We start from the raw sequence: 19,004 nt of genomic DNA on the forward strand, positions 1-19,004 counted from the left end.
CGCGCACAATACCAGGACCCTGAAACCGGAGCAGCTAAATGGAATGCAGCCATCATTCATTTTCATTATTTACACCTGTGCTTTTCCGACTGTGACATGCCAAAATGCCTGCCGTGAAGGCCTATAAAAACTCATTCAAAAAAAGTTCTGCAAAACAGGATTGTGGGTTCATGTTTTCACCAATGTGTTACATCCAGGACACGTTTAATGGTGAGAAGAGTTGGCTCCACATTAGGAGTTGGTTTGCTGCCATTATTCATTCAAATTTACATTAATCAACATTTATTAAAATGTAAACACTGTCAGCTGGAACTGACTCACTTTCCTCTGCTGTCCTTTGCCAGAACGTTAGTCCGAATAACATTTTCATCACAGCCTGACGCCTTTATTGGATGTTTACACAAGCGATGTGTTTCATGATAGTTTTGTGTAAATGAATTCAGATTAGGATAGGATTAAATGGAGTTGTGATAGTCACCATTGCTCTGTCGAATGCTGTATTTGGTACACCTGTGTTTTGCTCATCTGTGAGGTTTTTTCATTTTATCATTTCATTATTATATAAATAACGTGTAAATTGATTTTGAGATGTTTACCACACACAACTGCCAAATTGTAATTGGCAAACGTGTTTAAGGGGCCAATCTGAAGGCTGACTTTGTGTGTGTGTGTGTGTGTGTGTGTGTGTGTGTGTGTTTGTCATTGCTTCTGTCTCAGATCCTGAGGGATTTATGAACAATGTCAAGTTCCCTCTGAAGACCTGAGTCTCTTCACTGCCTCTTAAAGCTTAATGCTCCCTGACTGAGTGGCACAGCGAGAGCCACACACTCTCTCTCTATGTGCCACAGATAATGCTAAGAACAACCTCTCAATTCCAGCTCTCCTCCTCGCCTAATGTGCCCTCCTTCCTCTAGCGCACGCACACGGCCATTTGCATTCACTGAGACAGCAGTGCGAACGTGGGTGATTGTAATGGAAAACACTAACATTGTCCCTAATGGTTTCCCATCCCAGGAGAGTTTTAAAACATATGTAAATTTATGTAAACCCAACAGAAACACATATTTACAATAGCACATGGTAATCACAATATGACGATGTGGTGCGCTGGCCTCTTAGATGGAGGCGCCATGTGTCATTAGTCTCCTTTATCTCTTTTCTGTTTCCTGTTATGGCATCGGTGCAACAATCACTCACAATAGGAATGAAAATGATCTGCGCTCAGCTGTGGCACAGTGATGGAGAGGGAGAGGTGGAGGATGAAGAAGAAGGTAAAGAAAGAGGTTTTTGTGCCCTCACCTCCACTGGATGCCTCGAAGGTGAATTGTAAACTCAATTCATCAAATATTCTACGACAAAAGCAGGAAGGGACAGAGGATCACGTCCGACCTGTTTAGGCTGCGTTATTTGTGATTCACTGAAAACTAATTCCAACACTTCCATCGTAGAAATAAGTAACAGCAGTGACTTCTCGTATCATTTATTCAGTCTTAATCATTACATCACATGATCACTGTCAGCTCTTATAGAGGAGACAAAAAGGATTAAGGAGACAATATTATTTTCCATATTCATTAAAAATCTTAATTTTCAACAATTTCTGCACATGATTCATGGTGCTTTGTGACCTAAAGGTGAATGAATTCAACCTCCTTCCTCTTCATGCTATATTAAACAATGCCAAGGGGGCAAAACAGAACAAAGACCTAGACCCCCAAGGGGATACTGAATTTTGTAAAAAGAAAAAAAACAACAACATAAAAATCATATAATCGTGCCTTTTGTTGTAATTTAGACTTAATTCTAAAGCAAAATGTTTATCAATGTTAAAATCTTGAGGTAAACTTCATCAACCAGTAACTTAAATTATATCTGTATTATGGCCCTAAAAAGCCAAAGAGCAGAAGATATATCAGTTCATCCTTATAGAGCAGAAGAGAGACTCAAAATATTCAAGATTTTCAAATACTCTAATAGCTTTTCTACAGCAATATTGTGTAAACTTCACTCACATTTAATTTTGTTTTAGTGTGGTTAACAAGTGAGATATTTTATGCAGTCATTACTGATGAAGAAAGAAGCTTAAACATTACCGATCTCAGAGACCATCGTACCATTTGTGTTTTCACATTCACTGGTAATATTAAAGCAAATTTCATATGAAACCCCTGAAGTTAGCAGCCCCACCTGTGCTCTCCACGCCTTACTTTCTGCTCTGTTTGACCAGTTGTTCCACCTCCTTCATGAAGCGCAGGCAGAGCTCATCCTGCCACGGCAGGGCGACACACTGCACTGCCAGAGGAAGCCCCTCGCCTCCAGTCACACCCTGAACACAAACACGGGATCCAGTCAGTCAATGGTCACTAACCAGAACCACCACAGTCTTCTGCTTCCACCTTCTGACTGACTGTGGAACTACTGTTTAAAGAGTCACTTAAACATCCTGACACTCAAGTTTGGGTTGATACACAGGCACTAAAGCAGAGAGGCCAGGCCAGAGGGGTGGCTACTGGTGGCGTGCCCTCCCCCCTATCAGAATCAGAAGGCGAGTGGTAGTGGGCTTGTCAGTATCATGGATAGATTACTGAACAGGGCTAGTAAGTACAGGCCCAAGGGTCCTGGTCCAGAGTCAGACATCCACAAAGAGATGCAAAACAGCTACAAGGTGATGCAATACAACCTCAATGAAATGCAAAATGACTACAAAGAGATCCAAAACAACTACAAAGTGACATAAAACAACCACAAAGAGACACAAAATACGAAATGACAAAAGACCATTGACATCATCATCAAGACATCGTCTGAAACTTCAGGAAATTGTGACTGGCATTTTGTTCGACTATTTTCTTCACTAAAAAAAGTTAAGCTGCTTAAGTGATCATTTAAGTGATGGTTAGCTGCAGTTGTACATCAAAGAAATGTCAATATAAAGCAGAAGCTGTATTTTTGGCATCAGTCACCTCGCACTGGCATGGTTCTTACCTTTTTAAAGTTCCTGTCCAGGGGGTCCTGTTGAATGCCCTTATAGTGCCTGAGTTCCTCCTCATCCTCAGCAGTCACCGTTGAAACGGGAACAACCCCGGCAGGAAAGTTGAGGAGATTGTAAAGCATCGTGTATGAGAGGACGTCTGGAAGGACAAAAACAGGTTGTTCAATGTGCCATAATCCATCCATCCATTTTCTATACCACCTATACTTTTCGCGGTTGCGGGGGGGGGGGGGGGGGGGTTGGGGGCTGGAGCCTATCCCAGCTTAAACGGGCGAGAGGCGGGGTACACCCTGAGCCGGTCGCCAGCCAATTGCAGGGCAACATACAGAGACAGACAACCATTCACACTCACACTCACACATAGGGGCAATTTAGAGTCACCATTCAACCTAATGAGCATGTTTTTGGTCTGTGGGAGGAACCCGGGGAGAACCCACGCACGCACGGGAAGAACATGCAAACTTCACACAGAAAGGCCCTGTCCGGGGATCGAACCGGCAACTTTCTTGCTGTGAGGCACGCGCACTACCTGCTTGTGCCACCGTGCCGCCATGTGCCATAATCATGGCTGATAACGTATAGTGCTGTATATAGATGGACACTATTACACGCCAATCAGCCACAACATTAAACCCACAGAAAGGTGAAGTGAATAACATTGATCATCTCGATCAGTGGCATCTGTCATGGGTGTTTACTTTGGGAAGAACTGACATCAGGATGCACTATGGCGGGATCATCAACTACATTTGCCCAAGGACCAGAATCTGGGCAATGTTCTGCTGGGAAATCTGACATTCATGTGGATGTTACTTTGACACATACCACCTAACTAAATATGATTTCAGGCCAAGTACACCCCTATTCGCTGATGGCAGCGACCTCTTTCAGCAGGACAATGCTGCCACACTTCATAAAAATGTTCAGGAATGGTTTGAGGAAGCATGACGAAGAGTTCAAGGTGTGGACTCAGCCTCCAAACGATGGACCACAGCTGTTTTGAGCTGGTGGTTCTAATGTTGTGGCTGATGTGTGTATCTCGTTCACAATGCCCTTTCAGGTATTCCACACATGTAACTCTTTAGGGTACCGTACGGTTAGCCCGGGCGCAGTATAAGAAGTTGCAGGCTGGTCCAATAACAGGGCACAGCAGCACATCAATGTTGCATCTTCGCCACTCAGCTATGGTTTCCTGAATGTAGTCCTAATGAAAACACAAGAGAATTCAGTTTCACCTCTATGCATTCATGCATGCACAAGCATCGTTATTTGAGTGCTAACAGTACCTCAACAGCAGCATGCTGCTTCCACAGATCTGCAACAGACCTACAAACAAGGCAGGGAAAGAATCAGCATGTTGTGGCATTTTGCACACTGCACACAATGTGAGTAAGAACACCTCAAGCAGAAACTGTCAACTTCAAAATGACTTTCTCACCCAACTCCACAGAGAGCGCTGAAGATACTAGACATACGAGGATACTGTGAAAGACAAGCATGACGTAAGACACACAAGAGCTCTACTTTCATTAGTCTGTATGAACATGTGCCATAGAGGGAAAGAACTCACCAGGGGCTTCAGGAGGAAGGAGAGGGTTTTCTTCAACCACTTGGGAAAAGAGTAAGGAGTAACCTGTTCTCTGAGACAGGGGTCCACGGGGCTCCCCTTCCTAAAAGAGAACGATAAGGGGTCATTGGTGCACAACAGACCAGTTTGTTCAAAGGGACTGCAATATGGTTTATCTTACTAGTTAGACAGTGATAGTAACAGTTTCTTGCCATGTAGTTTTCATGCCATAACCTAACCAAATTGTGACTGAAATCTGAAAATATTTAAAAAAATCCCTGAAAATAATAAGTCAACTAAGTCTAGAAATAAAAAGTTAACTCTTATTTTTTTCGATCTGACTCAATAATAGCCCAACACCGCTAACACCATTCCATTTAGCATTTAGCATTACCAAGGTCTTCGCGTTTAACTGATCAAAACTGAGGTGGATCTCGTTAATCTGAAAGTGTTTGTAAAAGTAAAGCACCTGTAAATGGTGGGGAAAAAAAATGCAACTCTGGCGAACACTAAATTCAAAATTGCGAAAAGTGAAATTAAAGCTGTGGCGAGTGCAGCTGGAAAGAGGAAACACTGTATTTTCCCACTCTGCAAGAACAAAAATCTGCTGTGACATCCGTACATGCTGCTGAGTGAACACTTCGTTAGGCATTTGGAGACATCTTACAGGACATGAACAAACGGAACGAAATGATCTGAGATCAAGTCTCTTGCATGGTGTTCCTTTGCTTTCAATCATCCACCTACTTAACTGTTCCCAGTAAAATTAACATGGGGTAACCAAATGTCTGCATGCTGTGTCATGTCCTAATATAACACTTCATATGTGTTCAGTAACTTAGTACAGACCTTGAAGGATTTTCTAAAAAATGAAAAGTCTCTTGATACGATAAAGGTTGTATTTCTAAGTCTTGCTATAATATGCCGATGACTACACTGATTGATTAACTGGCGTCTTAAGGTGACCTTCAACTCACAGTTTTTGAAGCATGGTGGTAGCTCCGTCTGCGAAGACGCCCCTTATAACGAGTTCAGTTACAGCGTAACTGACCTTCAGAGGACTGTAGGGCACAAACTACAGGCACAAATGACACAGAGGGAAAAAAGTAACTGCATTGAATACATGTAGCTCATATCACATATTTTATGTGGATGTAGATCATATAGTGTGTGTGTGTGTGTGTGTGTGTGTGTGTGTGTGTGTGTGTGTGTGTGTGTTTGTGTGAGCAGTGCGGTCTTACCGTGTGTCCTGCTTGCTCTAAGAGAGCTTTGACCTCTCTGACGGCTCGGACCATGCTTGGAGACGATTGTGTGTAGCCATCGTTCTCTACGTAACCGATCCTCAGAGGTTTGGAGCTCTGGTAAATCTGAGGACAAGACATTTTCATCCTGTCAGATCTGTGGGTAGATTTTTGATATATACATTTGATTTGTTAGATATTTGTTTTACTTTCTTTAACTGATTAAGGGACAGTGTAGGAATGGGTTAGCTCTACTGACATTGAACTGTAGGTTTAATTTGTCGGGTTAAACATGCCTGATCCATGTCAGAGTCAGTGTGTCCACAAATTCAGTTCTCTGCTCATTGGCACTGACTTTTTTTGACCTCACATTCACACACAGAAACACACATATTTCATACATGTACACACCTGTACATTAAAAGGCATGGGTGGAACAGTGGGGTCCAAGGTAAACATGTGGTCACAGAGCAGAGCCTGCATGCACAGCGCTAGACTGTCCACATCTCTTGCCATGGGTCCAGGAGAGGATAGCACTAATACAGTAAGACACATAAGAAAAAGGAAACACATTTTTCTGCAACACATATACAACCCTGATTCCAAAAAAGTTTGGATGCTGTATAATTTACTAATCCTTTCTGGCATTTGATGCAGCAACACTCTTCAAACAAGCTGGGACAGCTGAAACCAGCTGATGTGCAACCTACAAGACGAGAGGATGAGCTGCAAAGCAACAAGCTGCTGCTGTCAGCAGGACTCTTGCAAAGACTCAGTTCCACTCTAGACAGACAGACCCAAACCAGGGTTAAACCAGCTGTGAGTAGCATCATCATCATCATCATCATCATCATCATCATCATCACTTCCATCTGATACCAGACTCCTCACCAAAGAGAAGCCGCTCCGGCCACTGCAGAGGTCAGTGCGATATGTGTGTTCAATAATTAAGTGTGATCCTCAAAGGATGTTAGAAAAATTTAAATGGCCCTCGGTAGGAAAAAGGTTCCCCACCCTTTCATTTGCAAAGGATTGCATTCTGTTTTATTTACTTTTTACACAGCGTCCCAACTTTTTTGGACTCAGGGTTATAGAACTGTATGTTGGCAAAGACGATAACTTACCTGATTTCTGCCCTCGAAAAATGGGGTTTACACCCTGTGAACTGGCCAAGACACAAAGAAATCAAAACATGTAAGCAAAGCAAAGTGTGGTGCAAAGTGTCACGACCATTATCCATAAAACTGACAGAACCAGAGACACTCACCTGAGTCGACCCGCTGTTGGCTTAAAGCCACAGATTCCACAGAATGAGGCAGGAATGCGGATACTACCCCCTATATCACTGCCTAAACCGAGCAGGGAGCCTCCTCCACCGATGAGAGCCCCCTCCCCACTGGACGAACCTCCAGGGGTCTTCTGGGGGTTGTGGGGGTTCATGGTTTGCCCATAGATAGGGTTAGAACAGTCATAACTGGAGATGAGGCAACAGAAGAAAAGCACAGATGAGAAACAAGCATCATGACCTTTGCATGTGTAAAAATCATGTCGCCTTTTGTGTTGGACATATATAAGTGCATGAGATCACCGGTAATGCACAGTGTGTGTGAGAGAGCAGCTTTACTTTGTGAGAATTTGATTAAGAAACTATTTACTTTAGTAGGGCTTGGGGCAAGTTGGTTTTCACAAAGGGAATAGCTCCTTGTCTCTTCAAAACTCCAACAAGCACGCTGTCCTTCTGGGCAGGCTGATCCAAATTAATGAGCACGCCACAAGAGCAGTCATGATTCTTGTGTTGTAGCAAAGAAAACATGGAAGCAGTGTTATAGAAGAACACACAAAGGACATACAGTAAACCAGAGGCATGTTGACAGCACACAACTCCAGAAACAGTCAGCGTAATTGCCATCCTACTTAGGGATGCACCGATCCGCTTTTTTCACCTCCGATACCGATACCGATATCTAAGGTTTAGTAATCAGCCGATACCGATCCAGAAAGACAGCACTGAATTACCTAACAAATGGTATGTCTCATAAAAAGACTGGGATCATTCTGTTGTGCATCAGACTTGACTTAAAGATTTATTTCCTGTTTTTTTTTTAAAAACAAAAAGATATAAATGTACTGAGTTATTTATTTAATAACTATGCACCAGTATAATAATCTTAAACCAATAGCTTCTCTTGCTTGGTCAAACAACATGTAAAAAAATATAACAGGTGTAACTGGTTCAGTCAGTGACACTAGGATTATAAAAGGAATATAAAGTGTGCAACAATCTGTCTCCCTCCTGCAACGGCATCACTTACAACGCTGTGATAGAAGTCCCTCGTTGACAACCAGCTGCTTTGTATGTGCAACGCAGCCTAAACTACGCACTCTCATGCTGTCCATCGCCTCTCGCATTAAAAGTGACACGGGACATCCGCTCCATGATTTTTGTTGGCTGCACACTATTAGGTTTCAATTTTTCACCTCTGTCCTTCATCTCCTTCAAATTTAGCTGCGTCATACCGCCTCCTTTTTGTTAATTCAGTTCAGTGAACTCAGCGTGCTCCCTGGCGTGAAATCTCGGTAGATGCTTGATTAAGTTGGTTGTGTTATAACTTGGCCTTTCACCACCCCGGAACACTTACTGCGCAGGTATTGACAGTAGTTGTCGAGTTTGTAGGCTGAGATAGTTTGAAAAAGTTCCAGATAGCCGATCCTTTCGCTCGCTCTATTTTGAAAACAATGCGATCCACGTTATGTGCGCTTCAGGCCCCTGTGTATCGGGTCCATTGTCACCGATACCCAATCTAGAATTTTCTTCAATATCGGGGCCGATACCGATACCCATATCGGAACGGTGCATCCCTAATCCTACTTTGATGCAAGTAATGTTAACCACAAAATACCTTGCATGCAATGTTTTCTTTGATGCTAACTGGAATTCCATATAAGAGACCTTCCTTGTTGGAGGCAACAGTCTTCAGCTGGTCAAAACTCTCCAACAGGATCCCAGTGCAGCAGTTGAGCTTTTTGTTTACATCCAGAGTCTGTTGGGAAAAAACAAACAAACAAAAAAAAAACCACTCAGACATTTAAGTTTAGCAGGGCAGGTACTTGGTGACAGTGCATGAAAGTTACTGTGTGCCAAAATCCTTAAATCCTTGCTGGTGCATAAATTTGATTTAAAAAGAAGCAAACATCTCAAAGACTAAGGATGAGTTTCTGTACACAAACAAGAATCCAGTAGATTTTCATTTACATTCAAATTGGAAAATTTAAATCGCTATGCACGGCCAAAAAGGGCATAAATACAAAATCAAAGTGAGGTAAGTCAGGTTCAAATTGATTATGTATTTCCACGGTTGTTTGTCTGTGTGGGGATGTAATATATGAGCGGTGTTATGTTGGGTATTGAACCTTTTCCATGTAAGAGTAAAACACATCCTCAGGGCTCAGCGAGCCTTCCTGCAGTTGCTTTGTCAGCTCCGACAGGGACAGCGTCAAGATGAGAGCTGAGTCGATCTTTGGATGCTGGAAGACACACACAGGCACGCACACACGGCGTTATGGCATAGTTTGTCTGGAATAATTTATAGACATGAAGGAAAGCCTGTCATTGAAACTCAGTGATAGCAGGTGTCTGTGTGATTTGGCCTACATGAGCCAGCTTCTCAGCTCTCTGCTGACACATCTGAATGTGCTCTCCTTTGGGTATTTGGTTAGAGGTGTCAGGACATTCAAAGCAAACAAACAAATGCGCTTTGGAAGCGGCTGATGTCCCTGACAACCTACAAATGAAATCGATGAGCATCAAAGCAATGACAAACTATTTTTATGTACTTATGAATCGCCTTGTGGGCCGTATCAAACAGTCCTGTATGCAGCCCAGAGGCCTGAGATGTATTTTTTTTAAGGTTTCGATAGCTTACTCATTCATGAATATATTGACATCAAACCTCCTCTCCTATGTCTGTCACACTTTCAACGTTCGCAGCTGTTAGTTTGCAAAACAAACCCTCAGGAAATCCCCTAACATCCTCACCAATGAGCAAACAAATTATGCCATTTGTCATTCATGTACGAAAAACTTCATGATGTGCAGGTCGGAATGAACAGCTGGTTAGAAGGTGTGCTGTGACTTTCCCTCCAAGCCCTCCTCTCTCACCTCAGCCCTCGACGCCTTGTAGCGGAGCACAGCCTGCTCAGCCCGCTGCAGGCTCTCCGTCCTCCGGTCTCTTGCTCTCTGGATCTTGTCCTTCATCTCTTGGTGGCTGCTGACCCTTCGCACCATCACCAACACAGCTCCCACGACGCAGGCGGCTCCCGTCAGGAGTGCAGCTGTCCCGCTGCCAAGCTCCACTTCCTGAAGATACTGTTTTGCTTTCTCCATGATTTCTCTTCGCTCTGAACACAACGGTGAACGTCGGCTAACTCAGGCTAACACAAACACAAACGAACTGGTTGAAACGTCAAGCCCACGACTAATTATCGGGCTTGTCACAGCTTTTAAGTCAACGGATGGGCGCGGTTCAAAGGTTTTTGTTAATTATTTGTGGTGGAGATCGTTAACTCGACTAGCCAGTTTCCTCAAATTGCCGCTGGAGGGGGGCGGACAGCAGAGACCTCTCCTCCGAGGATAGCATGATTTAGCTCAGCGACAACACTTTACAAGGTAGACGGCCAAACCTGTCAACCCTCCCGTTTTCCCCGGGATTCTGCCATTATTTTAGCCTTCCCTCCCGTTTTCCTCCTGTTTAAAAATCTACATATAAATTTGAATCTTTCCAAAAAGATAAGTTGACGGGAAGCATACCGCTTACTTGTTGATTGCTATGTACCCCTCCGGTACAGCAGGTGGCAGTATATAGAACAGAGGCTCCCCTGTGTGTACGTTTGTGTTATGTGAGGGTCATATGGACGGCGGTTAAGGTGATGGGGCGCATACAGACGCTGTGAGCCAATGAGGGCTGACGTCGCTACGCGGCGGCCATCTTACCTAGGGGCTGCTGGCTCACTGATAACATTAATGCCTATGGAGCATGTACTATTTAATTAACTATAACTTGCTCAATTTTCAACCGATTTTTAAACGGTTTGATTTGTTATAAACGCCAGAGATGTAGTTATGTTATTGCATATTTACGGATAATTCTAACCATGGACTTTCCTATTAAATTAAAAAAGTAGATAGTAGACCATTACCTGCCATAGCTGCACACATACAGTGAAATTAAATCGTCAGTGTTTATGTTAAACATTTAATAGTTTGATATTTTATATTTCTAATTAATACATATATTAAATATAAAGGGGTAAGTTGACCCACATGATATTTCAAACTAAACCTGAATAATGTATGTACATTATATGAATTGTGATTCATATTGGCAATTTACCCCAAGGCTTTTGGTTCATCTTGCCCCATGACCATCGTTTTGATAAAACCTAATTAATTTAATGATTCAGAATAATCTTTTGCTAAATGATTCACATAGTTCTATACAATGAATATCACTAACATGCATAATGTATAAGTTTAAACCTGGGTCCATTTGCTTTAGCATAAAAAATAATTATACCACAGAAGTCAAAGAATTCCACAGCCAGTTGGAAATGATGTTTGTGTTCTTATTTTAGGGTCTCGCGACAACTCATGTGTATAGTTTTAAAGATCAAGGGGATGGTTTGTTCATCTTACCTGTTCTACCCTACATATATTTTATTATAAATTTTTAAATAAACACATTCAGAAACATGACATCAAGGTTTCTTTTATTAACAGGTGCGCACAATTACAAAACAATTCAAGATTCACTCCAAACCAACATGCACCCAAATTTCCCATTGCCTCCTCTTCTCTGCATTTTGGGGAAACCTTAAAAACATGAGAAGATACCAAGATATATGAATTATTGACAACATTTTACACCCTTCTTACCTTTAACATTAATGGTAAGGACAAAAATACTGAGCTAAATTATGATATTGTTGGGGTAATTCATGTAGCCTATGCTTGAATGCCATTATGAAAACCTAAATAACAGTAACATGTTAAAAGAAATGTGAAAAAGAAATATTCAATGATTATTATGTAAACAAATGGTAGAAACATTTCTAAAACGTCAGGGTCAAAATAACTTGTATTATACAGGTACAAATCCACTAAGTTAGCAACAATTATCCTAAATATGTCCCTCAAGTCATTTCTTACGAGTGAAAAGTGATTCCACGGGCTCTTGTTTTGAAGGAACGTTCGTTTGAGCATCCATATGCTGCACAAAAGTGTGGCATCTTGTACTGTAGGGGGGTATTTCTGCAAACACAAATCACAATAAATCTAAATCGAGGATATATTTCACTAATGAAACAGCTTGGAAATCATGTTAAAACGAAGGAGTAATTATGCCTTTCCCACCTGTATAGAATTAAGTCCAGGTTACTTTGTAATAGTCCAAGTGGCTCACATGTCTCATTCACAACCTCTTGTTTCTTTGCTAGCTAATACCCAACTGCATCCACACAAATTGTCATTTAGACAAAATATGTTGTTGTCATACAATTATTATTGGTCTCACGGAAACCTATATAATAATTGAAACTCCCATATTGCAGCCTTGCAAATGGCTGTAACAAACACACAACTATGCAGCGATTTTCAAAAAGAAAAACTGCAATTTCAACAGGTCTGCGCGGCCTGAATCATAGCCACATTAATAAGGTTTTTAATAAACCAAACCGTTTGTAAATCCGTCAAGAATTTTGACTTTATTATTTTTGTTTGTGCAGGTCGCTCACCTTCCATCGACTATGAGAGAGCTCTCCGGAAAAGTCCCCCTAGGTAAGATGGCCGACCGGTGACATCGCCGGCGAAAGTCCCATCAGCCATCTAGCCTTTCTATGTATATCTATGATGGGGTGGCTCAGAGCGGGGCACCGATAATGACCCCTTAAACATTGGACGTCGTATGGACGTCCAGATCATGTCCATATTGCGTCCGTCCGTCCGACTAAATTTTTACGTCCATATGGAGTTGAACATTTGGACATCGGGATGGGTCACTTTTCAGGACGTCTAAGACAAGTGTAGTATAGGCCTAATAATGATGATAATAATAATAATAATAATAATAATAATAATAATTATTATTATTATTATTATTATTATTATAAGTTGTTGTTACTTGTAGCCGTATGATTATTTTAGTGATCAATGCTTAGGCCTAAAAGGGTAAAACAAATATAAGTAATATTTTGATTGTTTACATTTTCCTGTTTTTCTAGTGTTATTCTGTAAGGTGTAGGGGAAAAAATTAACCGTGGTAGAACTGAAGAAGAAGAAGAAGGGTCAACGCCATTTTGATTGGCTGAGGCATGCGTCACTCCAATTAACATGCAACTCAAGAGCCGCTCCCATCGGCCCAGGTATTGTGCCGCTATAAAACCTGAAGAAGAAGAAGAAGAAGAAGAAGAAGAAGAAGAAGAAGAAGAAGAGTATTGTGAAAGCAAAACGTGCGCTGGCTGTGGATTGTGGATTCCCGGTCACCCAGGGCTGATTCATGCTCTATGCGGGCTTCCCGGCTTTCATGTTCTGCTATGTTTGTATCTTTGCAATAGCATTTAAAGCATGTTGTGCAAATGTTAAAGGATTGGAGGGGCAGGCTTTCTGTGTTTATATCTTTGTAATACCATTTAAAGCAGGCATGTCAAACTCATTCCACAAAGGGCCGAGTGGCTGAAGGTTTTCTTTCCAACCAAGCAGCAGCACACCAGACTTGACTCATTTCATTAGCCGATCTCAGTCTTCCGACAGCTGATTGGTCAGACTGTGTGCTCTTGATTGGTTGGAGGAAAAACCTGCAGCCACATGGCCCTTTGTTGAATGAGTTTGACATGCCTGATTTAAAGTATGCTGTGGAAATGTTTGCATATTTTTACAATAAAAATTGTAAAAAAAAAAAAAAAAAAAAGGATTGGATTGTGATTTATTGTTAACCTGACTGTAGTCTTAAGTCCACAAGGTAGGAAACAGTTTCCTGTACCTGTTAATTTTACTGTACCTTCATTTGGCTTGTCAGCAGGTTTTAACTGGATGCCTTTATGCATTTCCAGTTACCATCTGCTGGTGATAGATTCAAATTAAGCAATAGGAAAATAACCTGGAACAGTATGCCACCTTCTACAATGGCACTACAGTTATGCATAGAAACTAGAAGCAGCACAGTATAAAATCAATGTCTAAAATGGGTAATAATTTGACGTAGAAAAGACGTCAACAAGTACCACATTTGGACGTAAAAAAGACCACATTAGGACTAGGAATAGCTCCCATATGGACGTACTATGGACGTCACAAATCGACGTTCAAGAGACGTCTAAAAAAGACGTCGTCTGGAGTAACGTTCTGCACCTTCAGATGACCCGAATTAGACGTCCAAAAATAACTTTAAAAAGACGTCGTATGGACGCCCCTTTGCGCAGTGGGGATGAGTCAGTTTATATTGATGAGCGATATATTTAACACAAAAAAACGTCTCAAATTTCACTCCACGAACGTCTCAAAAAAACTCCACGAATCCATTTAAAATAATAGCAAGGACGAGTGTTTTTACAGGCCACATTAAAGAACTGATATTCGTAGTAAAGAGTGTCGTTTCAGATGCTGCTGGGGTTCATGTCAGGTGTCAGAGGTCCAGCCAGATTCAGGAAGAAGGCAGCTGAGTGTAAAATGTTAATGTTTGCCAGCAGATAATAAAGCTTTTGTCCTTTGTTCCCCCCTCTGTCAGATAGTGAAGCCTCTGTTTGCATTGTAGAGATGCTGCCTGTGAGGACCAAAGCCTTACTTGCACGTAGGACTATTTATTACAATAGCCTTTACTGTCTACCTGAGGATAAATTTGTCTTTGGAAATCAAGAGACAAAGTTGCTGTAGCGGCACACAAACTGGAGTTAGCATGCAGCATCACACCAAGATCTACAGTATAAACACCAGTTCATATACATCCACCATGAATACTTCATGATGCCCTAAACCGAAATATAGTCTTTCCTTGATACAAGACATTGTATCTGAAATCTGCAAAGGTCCATCCTTAAAATACAAATCAGTGACGGGTGCTGCTGAGTACAATGAGTAAAAAATAGGAAAGTGTTTTTCAGTAGCCACATTTATCACCCAATCGTGACAACAGAATATCTAAATCTATTTTAAAATGACTAATTGAAGTGACAGTAGGCTCAGGTGGCTGACACAGAGCTCTCCAGAGTGTTTAGTATAAACCAGTGCCATTGTCAATGTAGCTTTGGTGTCCACCCTCGGCCAAGCTGTGCAACCTTGGCTCCTTCGGACTGCATTTTATTTCTGCTTGGTACGATTGGCATGCAAGAAGTCAAACACACCGGTCCTCCAACTGTGTCCTCTGTTCCCTTCTGTGGCTATTAGTGAAGCATCTCTAGATTCTCTAGATGAATAAAATTTCACACTTTCTATGTCTTCCATGAGCAATAATTACCTGCGTGCAATCTACAGAACAGGTGAACAACCTCTGACTGACACTTAACTTCACATAAATCATTTACATACTTTTATTAGATGTATAGTCATAAATAAACTTGTGACACAGCTAAGGTTTCAAGCCACTCACTTTAATGAAATGTTGGCCCAAGAGTTCCTTGTTAAATACTTTTGTTTTCTTGACATGAGCAGATACAATATAGTATATATTTAAGTTACATCATTCAACAGATCCACATACGGATGTATTTAAAGCCATGCTCTCCTCATAGTACAGCAGTGGAAGAATGTCGTCAGCCAGTGGTGCAACACTCAGGAAACACTTCATTTGACTGAATGGAACAGTTTGTGTGCCACCTGGAGGGGACGCAAGAGGAAACTCATTAATGCAAACATACTGCATACACCACACGTATTAATGTCACCTGAGTTACTGCTTGTAACATGTGACAAACAATCTCATTCAATCTTATACGTTTGTTCATTTTAACCTAATGTGCCCCCGCTGATATTACAGTACTGCTAGACTGTTCATGCATGAATGATGGTTAAACCAAAATAATTTTCAAACATCTCTTTAGTAATCTTATAGTGCAGTCATTTTCTGTATTGTAAGGATACAGTGAAGTGTATATGATGTTCAAACCGCATTTAATAACTGATCTCGTCCTGACAAAAGCATGTGAATCAAATCCTATTTCAAAAAGCTCTCCAAATGACAGAGCTTAGCATGAACTAGCCCCAACTCCTCTTGAATCTTTGCTCCTTTGGTGTGTATTTTTAATCTTGGTAAATCCAGCACTCACACAGTGGTCGCGAGCATGCAGGAAGTCAAACAGCTCCTCAGTACAATCCTCCAACGTTGAAGACCGAGAGCCAACTCTGGTCTCACACTCCTCCAGACGCTCTCGAGTGTGAACGCAGTGCTCCGCCTCTTCACACTTCTGGCGCATCGTTTCGAGGGGATCCTTTAACAGAATATGCAGCGTTCAGAACATGTACCTGGATGAGCGTCCTTCAACAAGAGACACATTCAGCAGATGAGCAGTACCACGATCAGTCCCATCGGTATCACCCAGGATAACTAAGGACAGGAAAAACCTAAACACCACCACAATCTACACCCTCCAAAGGGACCATAAACTTGTACCTCATTAAGTGGTAAGCAAGTGTATGAGTGCATGGGGGATTCAGAGGGCTCCCTTTATCTGCAATGTTACAAAAATACACCTACAGAAACCTACAAACTTCTTTTCTTCACGGCTTAATGTATCACAACTGTGTAGGGCCTGGGATCAGTGGAGAGGGTGTTACAATGGCAAGTTTGGAGGGTTTTTTTGACATGTCAGAGAGAATATGTCACTCAAAATGTACATTTTCCAGAGGGAGGGGCTACAGAGCCTGAAATGAACCCGCTGGTTATTATTGGTCATGTGTGTGTGAGTGGGGGGAGGCAAGAGGTCTAAATATTGGTCCATGGCTTCTACACCTGTTTTCTTGACTCGTCCTTCTGTTCCTCATTTTGTCAATTTAATATTTTTTTTTCATTATTTGCTTTAACAATTTCATTTAAAAGCAAAATCAAATCAAAAGGTAAACAAACGTGTGATCTCACAGCAATACAGTGGGACAATTAACATCTTTTGATTCTGATGTGAATCTTCAATGTACATACCACCATTTCTTCCTCTTCCTCCTCTTCTTCCTCCTGTAAGAGACATACACAACCACATAAATTACACCATTCACCCCCAGTCATCAGCTATCGTTTAAATTATCTACTGGCATATATTTCTGATTCCGCGACTTGAATGAGCTTCAATTGATTTCTTAAACGAGGATTAGATTTTTAGCGTCGGCTAATGCTATCGTAAGCTAGGTGAATATTTAGCTTAGTTAGCCGTGTTCTGTTAGCTTGATGGCTAAAATAACCAAATGTTTCTGGTATGGCAGAGATGTCTCATATTTGTAAAAGATACTAACATCCTCGGGCTCTCCGTTCGCGATCATCTTCTCTTCAAAAACCATGATTTTGGTGTTCGTGCCCTTAGACGACCGGCTTTCAAATCTGGACTGCTGGAGGACACAAGCAGGTCACACGCGCACAGCGGAAAGCTGAATTCTTAAGGAAAACAAACAACAGTTTCCGGTCATCAGGCTTTCACAATAAACTGCCCCGTCCAACAAATTGGGTGTATTGTGTCAATCGTGAAAAAGACAAGATATTATCACTGAAAATATGCTTTTTCACATATCTATTTGAGTCAGACCTGCAGCCACCAAAATCACTCAATTAGTGGTGACAGAACTTGACATATTTCGAGTATTTCAGACTCATAGGTCTATATCAATTGGCCACTTGATAGCATTTCAAAAAGTTGTCCAGAGGCACAGCAAGCTCCAGAATAATCTGAGCTTTATCTGATAACTTAACCTTAAGGTTTATCCCTCTATTTATTCAGTAGGGATTTTTTTCCACATTAAAGTCGCATTTCTTTAAATCACACGAGAAATGCATTTTATTTTGAAGTTTGAAGCGTCTGGCAGATGAAACTGTGATTTGTGTATTTCCCATTGGCCAAAATCAGGTAACACTATACTACCATCATGTGTCGAAAATTAGTATTACAACAGCTTGCATTGAAAAACTTAAGCTATTTAGCATATAGGGACCATTGTCAACATACATGCCTACTTTTGTGTACTTGTATTTTCCTGATTTAAGCCTCCTAGTTTATTTATTTATCATCCAAAACTGCTCAAATATTTTGCTATATTTCGCTTTTTTGCTTTTTTTTGTTTGGAAATATGGTCTATATATTTAGTCATATTGTATTTTTTTCTTTTATATTATTATAATATTATATAATATAATATGTATTATACATTATAATACATATTATATAAATGATATATTTAGTTTTACTTAGTTATATTTCTCTTTTTATTCCTTTTTACATTTTTTGTCACTTGTTACTTTTTTCTAAATATTGTATATACATTCTATGTTTGCCTGTATGTTAATGCTACTGTAACAAAATAATTTCCCAAATTGGGATCAATAAAGAAGCAGAGAAGAAGTCTAGTTAGGATATTAAGGATAATGCTACAAAATACAGTACATTTGTTTCCAACTTTGTGGTAGCAATTTGGTTGTGGTGCTTTTTTGCTTTAAAATGACAATGAGGTCCTTAATTAAAATGTTATTTCCCATCTGGTGTGAAAAAACTTGAGGCCTGTATAGAGTCCCAAGCTCTGTAATGATGTGGCTATACTGGAGAAAATCCCTGCCGCCAGTTTCCAAAATCTTGTAGAAAGCCTCCTCAGAAGAGTGGAAGCTGTAATCATACAATCATATTGTAAGCATGCAGTATTAATAGCCAGGGTTTATAGCAAGATGTTGTACAATATAGATGCATTGACTGGTTGCCCAAATACTTTTGGCCACCTCCTAATGAAGAGGTACAACTTAGAGAAAGAAATGAGACATTTTTATCTTGACCATGGCAGAGCTTAAATACAAGTTATGATTATTTCAAAAAGACACAGACACAGCTGACTGAGGATCTTGGATGCTCCTAAAACATGTCTTCAAATGGTTATATGAGACAAAATGATCTGCAATTAAAATTAAATAAAAAGTCATACATGCTGTTCCCATGGATTAAGAAGACATTGTCAAAGATATGATTAGTTTTA

At 40.8% G+C, this 19,004-nt stretch overlaps 2 protein-coding genes across 3 annotated transcripts; both read right to left on the reverse strand.

The window, feature by feature from the left end:
* Nucleotides 1–1,464: 1,464 nt before the first annotated feature.
* Nucleotides 1,465–10,658, reverse strand: faah (fatty acid amide hydrolase). 2 transcript variants are annotated; one of them, XM_070961805.1, is made up of 15 exons: nt 9,960–10,658; nt 9,212–9,325; nt 8,701–8,841; nt 7,456–7,589; nt 7,068–7,274; nt 6,925–6,965; nt 6,212–6,336; nt 5,801–5,926; nt 5,537–5,634; nt 4,563–4,662; nt 4,431–4,474; nt 4,279–4,318; nt 4,088–4,196; nt 2,986–3,131; nt 1,465–2,326 (listed from the first exon to the last, which is right to left on the reverse strand). In XM_070961805.1, exons 1-15 carry the CDS (start codon nt 10,182–10,184, stop codon nt 2,204–2,206), a joined length of 1,773 nt encoding a protein of 590 aa, XP_070817906.1. In that variant the 5' UTR covers nt 10,185–10,658; the 3' UTR covers nt 1,465–2,203. The 2 variants fall into 2 exon arrangements, 1 of the variants encoding a protein (XP_070817906.1); XR_011602146.1 differs by having other exon boundaries at nt 1,466–2,326; nt 4,083–4,196.
* Nucleotides 10,659–15,415: 4,757 nt separating this feature from the next.
* On the reverse strand, nt 15,416–17,425 carry uqcrh (ubiquinol-cytochrome c reductase hinge protein). The gene is made up of 4 exons (XM_070961336.1): nt 17,288–17,425; nt 16,981–17,015; nt 16,112–16,273; nt 15,416–15,662 (listed from the first exon to the last, which is right to left on the reverse strand). The coding sequence occupies exons 1-4, from the start codon at nt 17,331–17,333 to the stop codon at nt 15,630–15,632; spliced, it is 276 nt and encodes a 91-aa protein (XP_070817437.1). The 5' UTR covers nt 17,334–17,425; the 3' UTR covers nt 15,416–15,629.
* Between the last annotated feature and the right edge of the window lie 1,579 nt (nt 17,426–19,004).

The sequence above is a fragment of the Chaetodon trifascialis genome, chromosome 4 (assembly GCF_039877785.1).
Source record: "Chaetodon trifascialis isolate fChaTrf1 chromosome 4, fChaTrf1.hap1, whole genome shotgun sequence".
NCBI classification, from domain to species: domain Eukaryota; kingdom Metazoa; phylum Chordata; class Actinopteri; order Chaetodontiformes; family Chaetodontidae; genus Chaetodon; species Chaetodon trifascialis.

Bases quoted from the DNA above. Each gene is read 5' to 3' on its own strand.
- faah (XM_070961805.1), bottom strand. From the start codon at position 10,184: ATGGAGAAAGCAAAACAGTATCTTCAGGAAGTGGAGCTTGGCAGCGGG. The intron at 4,319-4,430 runs GTGAGAAAGTCA...CCTTGTTTGTAG, and splicing joins AGCGCTCTCTGTGGAGTTGG to GTCTGTTGCAGATCTGTGGA. The intron at 4,197-4,278 runs GTACTGTTAGCA...TGTTTTCATTAG, and splicing joins AGCAGCATGCTGCTGTTGAG to GACTACATTCAGGAAACCAT.
- uqcrh (XM_070961336.1), bottom strand. From the start codon at position 17,333: ATGGTTTTTGAAGAGAAGATGATCGCGAACGGAGAGCCCGAGGATG. The intron at 17,016-17,287 runs TTAGTATCTTTT...TATGTCTCTTAC, and splicing joins GAACGGAGAGCCCGAGGATG to AGGAGGAAGAAGAGGAGGAA. The intron at 15,663-16,111 runs GTGAGTGCTGGA...CGTCCCCTCCAG, and splicing joins TGCATGCTCGCGACCACTGT to GTGGCACACAAACTGTTCCA.